Below are 7,500 nucleotides of genomic sequence, written 5' to 3' on the forward strand. Positions count from 1 at the left end.
GCAGTCCTTCTTCTCTCCCAGTAGAGCCGGGAGTCTCTCCAGGTCACTTAGATAAAGGCAAAATGTTTTATATTTTTTTTTGCTAAATATTGGTCTCTAAGACATTGGTATTTGGTTGCAGTGAGTTAGGAAGTGCAGCTCTGTCTCCACTGCTCCCTGGTCGCAGGAATAGCACAACCGGTCTTCTCAGGGCAAGCAGGTCTGTCTGTGCCTGCCTACTTCCACTGCCAGGTTATGCTCACTTAGTCTGTATTTAGTCAGTGTTCTCCTCAGTTTTTTATCAGACCCTGTGGGTAAGTAGATTGCCACTGTGTACTGTTTGTTTAGAGCAACACGTGTTTCCATTTTTGTTCTGGGATTTGGTTCGTTTTGTCCAGTGATCTCTGTATTTTTCTTTCATCATAATTTGGTTGGGTCTACTTTTCTGAGTGCATGGGTCTTGAGGCTGAGGTGGTTGTGGTGTAATGACCTGAGCGGTTGACGGTTCGCCCAGCCTCGGGACAAGCAGGCAGAGGGAACTCCTTTGTGGGTTCTACTCCTGACAGTATAGGGCTTTTGTAGGAAATGAAGAGTTGGCCGCTAGTTTTAATATAATTTCAGAAAAGTAGGGATATTTTAAAATGTTTAACAGTTGAGGGTATTGGCCTAACAGGATGCTTGTCCCATTTTATCCAGTCTTGTTGAGTTTGTGTACCCCATACCTCGATCGCGTATAATGCAATGGGTTCGAAGATCCATTTAAATGTTTTGAGCCAGTTTGTAATTGGTAGTTCAGTGTTTATTGACAAAAAAAGCTCTTTTTTGCATTGTCTCTTAGTTCGTTCACAGCCAAGCTACAATGTCCTGTGTTCAGATATGTTAGTCCTAAATATGTGTAATGATTTGAGGGCTCAACTGGGTCGTTTCCGATTGTGAAACTGGTGTTGTGTCTCTGTGGTCTGGACCTTTGGTTTTTGGTTGGTTGACCGTCAGGACCCAGGCTTGACAGTATTTGACCAATTCTGATGTTGGTGGTGGTGTTGTTACCCCTCTGTGGGAGACAGGAGGTCCAGGTCATCAGCATAAAGTAGACACTTTATTTCAGTGTCTGGTCATTTCAGGCCAGGTGCAGGGGAATTCTCTGTTTGATTTGCCAATTCATCAATGTATATAATAAATAGTGTGGGGCTAAGGTTACAGCCCCTGTCTCTGGAAGAACGATTCTGTTTTCTTTGTGCCAATCTCTCTCACACACACACACACAAACATTCTCTTTCTCTCACTCTCTCTCACACACCTCTCTCTCTAACACACACAAACACACACACACACACACACTAATGACAGGCTCTTTTGACTTCAGGATGCAGGGGAAATGGTGCGCTCCTTTGTCGGTGGCTTGGAACTGATTGTTAATCTTCTGAAGTCCACCAACGGAGAGGTGCTGGCCAGCGTGTGTGCCTCCATCGCCAAGATCGCCAAAGACGAGGAGAACCTGGCAGTCATCACCGACCACGGAGTCGTGCCCATGCTGGCCAAACTCACCGACACTGTGAGTGCACACAAAACACACACACACACACACACACACACCCACAAAACACACACATACACACACACAGGCACACACACACATACCCCCCCACACACACACACATACCCACACACACACACACACAGAAGCAAACATTTCTAAGCACTTGATTATTTTATTTTTTTATGTACACCATTGAAAAGGAAATTACAAGAAAAGGCCCAGATCTTATTAGATGCAGTCGTCTAGTCATGCAGGGCATGTGATATGTGTTCTAAGCTGAGTACAGAACATTAGGAAAGACATCAGCTTTAGATAAACATGCTTTACTTAATAGCAAACAGCTGCACTTTATTATTAATCCCTTCACAGTAGAACAGGAGGAGGAAAATGTTATGATAAATGGTTGGTCACTGCTCTGCTGCAGGAACGTACATGGTAATCTCCTGATATATGCAAACACTTCTAGCAGATGATGATGAAAGAGTCTTAAGGGCCCCTCTCCACTGGAGGCTAGCTCCAGTGCTTCTGTAACCAAGGTTATTCTGGACCATCTGGGTCAGCTGCCCAAGGTAGGTGCATTTGTACTCATCCCACTTGGCTTCCTTCAGAATCCTACAAAAGCCAGAGAACCTTGGGAATAAACAGTCGAATATACACACTTTAAGTCCCTCTGTGCGCACACAGATAGACACACATGTGTGAACTCTCCTAGAAATCTGTTTCTTTACACGTATGTTTGTCTGTGTTACTTGGAATTTTGTCCCATAACTCAAACTCAAAGTGCCTCTTACCAAAAGGTGCTCATTCAGCAGTTCTGTTTTGGGCATCATAACACATACAAAGTCAGAGGCAGGGTGTGGATATCCAGCCCTTCACCGGCACTCACCGCCCTCAGTGGTCTGTAGTCCTCCCTAATGTTGCCAATGTGTTAAAAGTGACTTAAAGTGGCTGATTCTAATTGATGACCCATGGCCAACTTCTACCCCTCATGGAGATGCCGAATATATATACACGGTATATATACTATACAAAATATAGTTTCTAGTCTTCATCATCACTTTCAATTACACATTTTTGCTGCTTCTGAATTTCCTCATGGCTGTTGATGTCTATCAATATCGCTCATTTTGAAGATGATGTCAGAGGGCAATACGGATCCATATCAGACCGGCGAGGATTGCAATACGCGACATGACTACCCATTAGCCAATCAGACGCTCATACTGTTGTTGCCATATAAAAAATATATACAGGTATATTACATTAGCACCCGATGAATGCCTAATATATATATATTACATTAGCACCCAATGAATGCCTAATATAAATATATATATATTTATTACATTAGCACCTGATGAATGCTTAATATAAATATATATATATTACATTAGCACCTGATAAATGCCTAATATAACAGTAGCACCCGATGCCTCGTTTTGGGTTTGAGTCAAATAGCAGTGTGCAGATAACAGTGTGTTTCCTCCCTGTACCTATGCACCTATGTACAATCTATGTACAATCCAGCACCTATGTACATTGTACCTAAACTCATACAATTACACCAGTCCATCAGTGACCATCACATGCTAAAAGTCCCTCAGATCTGACAAACCGTGCAGCTCTGTCAGACAGGACAACAAATCCAGCAGTATTTAATCCATCTTATCAATAGCTGCCCAGTCCAATACTGTAAAAAAGCCTAGAAAGCAGGTATTCACAAGCCGGTGTAACCAAGAAAGCGCACACACACACACACACACACACACACACACACACACACACACACATACAGACATACACTTGGCACAGACTGGCACAAAAAGCACTGGTTCTTCATATGCGGAGCACATGTCTGCTTTAAAAAGATAACACTTCAATCAATCATACAAGGCAAGGCTCCCTCGACAGCCTCTTCTCCTGCTCTTCTGTAAACCGACACTGTTTCCACACTTGGATACAGATCACATTTTCAATAGTTTGAGAATTAGCTAGGAATTTGAAAAGCCGTACTTGGAGAGAACATCACAAATATCATATGAAAGGATACTGTTAAAACAGTAGTATTGAAATTGCAGATCAAGGTCACCAAGGATTAAAAAAAATGACAGAAGATTTAAGACCTGGCTGGTTCTCAATTTCCCTTCGGATGCTTGGTTGTTGCATTGCAATGCAAAGCAGGTCTTGGGATGTGTGTGTGGGTGAAGTGCTAATCTCTGTCCTGTGTCTAGCGATGTGATTTTCCATAGCATATGTGTGTGTGAGGCATATGTGTGTGTGTGAGGCAGCAGGCTGCTGTGCACTCAGGGGCCAGTGGAAGGTTCAGAGCTTGCTTGTGAAGCTGATGGCTTTATCACCTGTGATTGGAGGAGAGTGAAAGATCATTCCGGAGCCTCATAACAGTAAACACTTTCTAGTGACTGGGCTCAGCCATCAGAGGCACTCACCCCTGACTGGTTACGACCCTAGCCTTCCGCTGGTGGCTGAGATTCTGCTGTCTGTCTCTCTCTCTCTCTCTCTCTCTCTCTCTGTCTCTCTCTCTCCTTCTCTCTCTCTCTATCTCTCTCCTTCTCTCTCTCTCTATCTCTCTATCTCGCTCTCTCTCTCTCTCTCTCTCTCCCTCTCTCTCTCTCTATCTCTCTGTCTCTCTCTCTCTCTCTCGTCTCTCTCCCTCTCTCTCTCTCTCTCTCTCCCTCTCTCTCTCTCTATCTCTCTGTCTCTCTCTCTCTCTCTCGTCTCTCACACACATACATGTACATGTTAGTGTAATGTCAGTCGCTGGTTTTCCGAAGCATTGACTAAATACTCTGAAGGATTAATCAGATGAGAAGAGACTAAGTGCTTTCGGAAAGGTTTAAGAGGCTGTTTGACTAGTGTGGGCTTTTAAGTGTGGACTTCTAAGTATTCAGTTACCATTCATGAATGAAAGTGCAATAGGTTTGGACTTTGAAACACGCTTGCTGCTGTAATGGCGTAATACATAGCTGTGCTGCTGAGAAGTATGTAATAGGTAGAATCATGTACAAAGGAAAAGGCACAACTAATCAAATCACCTCAGAAATCTGGGGAGAGTAATGTGATATTTGTCAGTGAAGTATCAAAAATCATTCATACATTTCCTAAGTGTATTTTTTTTTATAAACTAGAAAAAACTAAAGGCCATGCAAATATATATGTGTGTGTGTGTGTGTGTGTGTGTGTGTGTGTGTGTGTCTGTGTGTGTGTGTCTGTGTGTGTGTGTGTGTGTGTGTGTGTGTGTGTGTGTGTGTGTGTGTGTGTGTGTGTGTGTGTGTGTGTGTGTGTGTGTGTAATGTCACAGACGGACGATAAGCTGCGCCGGAACCTGGCGGAGGCCATCGCCCGCTGCTGCATGTGGGGCACCAACCGCGTGGCGTTCGGGGAGGCGGGCGCCGTGGCCCCCCTGGTGCGCTACCTGCGGAGCAAAGACCCCTCCGTGCACCAGGCCACCGCCCAGGCCCTCTTCCAGCTCTCCAGAGACCCCAACAACTGCATCTCAATGCACGAGAATGGCGTGGTCAAGGTACACACACACACACACACACACACACACACACACACACACACACTCACACACAAGCATCCTCATGCACAGGCATAGACATTAGCACACAGTTACAGAATCACCCCATTAATTGCATCACCATGCACAATAATGGGATGATCAAGGTACCCACACACACACACACACACACACACACACACACACACACACACACACACACACACACACACACACAGAGAAAGACTCATACGATATCTTAGCCATGCATTAAAACAGCACGATCAAGGTAGTGCTCATATACTATCACTCCCACTCATACACACATACTGTCCTCTAAAGCTTCTTGGTAAGTATGCTGTTGGAATCTTTTGGAAAACTGTCAGTTCCATCCCTCACGCCAGACTTGTCATAGCGAATCACGTTCCGTTGTTCTCTTCTGAACCAGGCTAAACACACTCACCCTCATACCCCATCTCTTATATCAACTGCATCTCTGTGTGCAAGAATGATGTTGCGGCTGTGCTCCTACATGCACACACACACACACACACACACACACATTCACACATTCACACACACACACTCACATACACACACACACATATGCACGCACGCACACACACACATACACACACACACACACACACACACACACACACACACACACACACACACACACTCACACACATTCACACTCCCAACATGCAACTATTACAAACAACTGCTGAGAACAGTGTGGTTAAGACTGGGCTCCGTTTTCTTACAATATAGTCCCCTCGCATAAACACATTCATAATGTACTTATAAACCACAAGAATTTTACAAGAATGGGATAGTCAAGGTGGGACACCACTTACTCTTACACACACACACACACACACACACACACACACACACACACACACACTCACCACAGAGAACTTGTGGCAGTGTAAAATGCTGTATTTGTTGATTTTGGCAGATGTTAGTGTAGTTACCTCCATCATGCTGAGCGCTCCTTGAGATCCTCTCTATCACGCCGCTGTATGCTGGGGTAGCAGCAGGGGCGTGAGGGGCTCCACTGTAATGCGGTGTGGCATTGGGTAGTGGAACACACTGGGCCTCTCCCCTCCGTCATTGGCTCAGTCTGTCAGCCCAGATGCCAGTGAGTGATAGAACACATTATGCTGTGGGCCCCTCGCCAGGCAGATAATGACTTAAAACATTCGTGTTTATCCACAACTGTGTATTTTTCCCATTCCGTAGGATGTCAGAGGGAATTACCAGTGTCACTTTTTCTAAACACACTTTTTTTTTTTTTTTCATTTTTGAGGGTTCAAAGTCGCTCCCAAAGTCGCTCACTCCCAACTCGACTCGACTCGACTCTCCTCTCCGTTTGTCTTTCTGCCCACCCTTTCCAGAAGTTCTCTGTCTTGCTTTTCTCTTTCTCTACATTTCTCTGCCGTTGGCTTTTTCTCTATTTTTCTCTTTCTCTCTGTCTTTCCCCCCCCCCCCCCCCCCCCTCTCTGACTGCCCTTGGGTTAGGGTGTGGAGGTCAACAGTGTCTTTGTAGAGGTGTGAAAACATCACTAATAATGTTTTAAAAAGCCCGTGAAAACATTCCCAGAGTGTCGTGGCCCGACCCGACCCGACCCAAACGGCCGGCCAACCAGCCTAGCACAGCCCCAAAACAAGGCCCGCGTTCTTCTGCTTTCGGAAGCAAGCGGCGCGCTTTTCTCGCCGCCCTGGGAATCCAGCAGAGCAAACAGTGCTGTGTGTGCACAGCGGCGTTCTCTTGCCCCGGGCCATGCATGCCATCGCCACGCCACGCAGAAAGGCCCCATCGCCCAGGGTGACCGTTGCCAGGCCAGCGGCAGGAACTCGGAGGGGCACTGAATGTGACTTCGGCCTGGATGAAAAAGAGAATGAGAGAGAGAGAAAGAAAGAGAACATCACACAAGAGAAAGGGAGAAGGAGACAGAGAGCGATGGACTGGGTTAGCTGGGCAGAGGTTAAAGGGGAAACGGGGCGTTTACAGGGGTCAAGTTCCTGTTTTCATAAAGCCGCTTCGTTCTGCGGTGTAATTCCTTTCGTCCGCAGCCTTGATTTCAGGCTGTGCCCCTGATGGGCATTTGCCTTTCGTCGAGTTCTTTGGCGCATGTAAGTCAGCGAGCAATCAGGCAAATCTGGATTTGGGTCAAGCGGCCAGGAGGTATTTTGGCAAGCGCTCGCTCCAAGAAAACACCACTCGTGCTTGTGTCGGTATTAGCAAAAATAGAGGCCCTGGTGTTTTCACAGCCCTACAGCAGCACGGGTGTCCAGAACTACAAACCCAGCCGATGGGGGGGGAGAGCTCCACTGTCTGCTCTGCACCGCTGCTCCGTCCTGAGAGAGAAAGGGGGAAAAAAAGATCCCCTCCTCAGGACGGAGCGTAGCACAAAAGACCCAGTGTGCCTTATCAGATCCGACGTCAGCTTCTGAA

General features: G+C 46.1%; 1 protein-coding gene across 1 annotated transcript in view; it reads left to right on the forward strand.

The window, feature by feature from the left end:
* odad2 (outer dynein arm docking complex subunit 2) overlaps positions 1 to 7,500 on the forward strand; it is a gene marked incomplete at its 5' end in the record, with an annotated part of 71,667 nt that overhangs the window by 53,138 nt on the left and 11,029 nt on the right. The window contains 2 exons of the mRNA XM_080854944.1: positions 1,343 to 1,531; positions 4,836 to 5,057. Of these exons, the coding sequence (XP_080711070.1) occupies positions 1,343 to 1,531; positions 4,836 to 5,057 (411 nt within the window). The remainder of the gene's footprint in view (positions 1 to 1,342; positions 1,532 to 4,835; positions 5,058 to 7,500) is intronic.

Source organism: Sprattus sprattus (assembly GCF_963457725.1).
Source record: "Sprattus sprattus genome assembly, chromosome: 17".
Taxonomy (NCBI): Eukaryota; Metazoa; Chordata; class Actinopteri; order Clupeiformes; family Clupeidae; genus Sprattus; species Sprattus sprattus.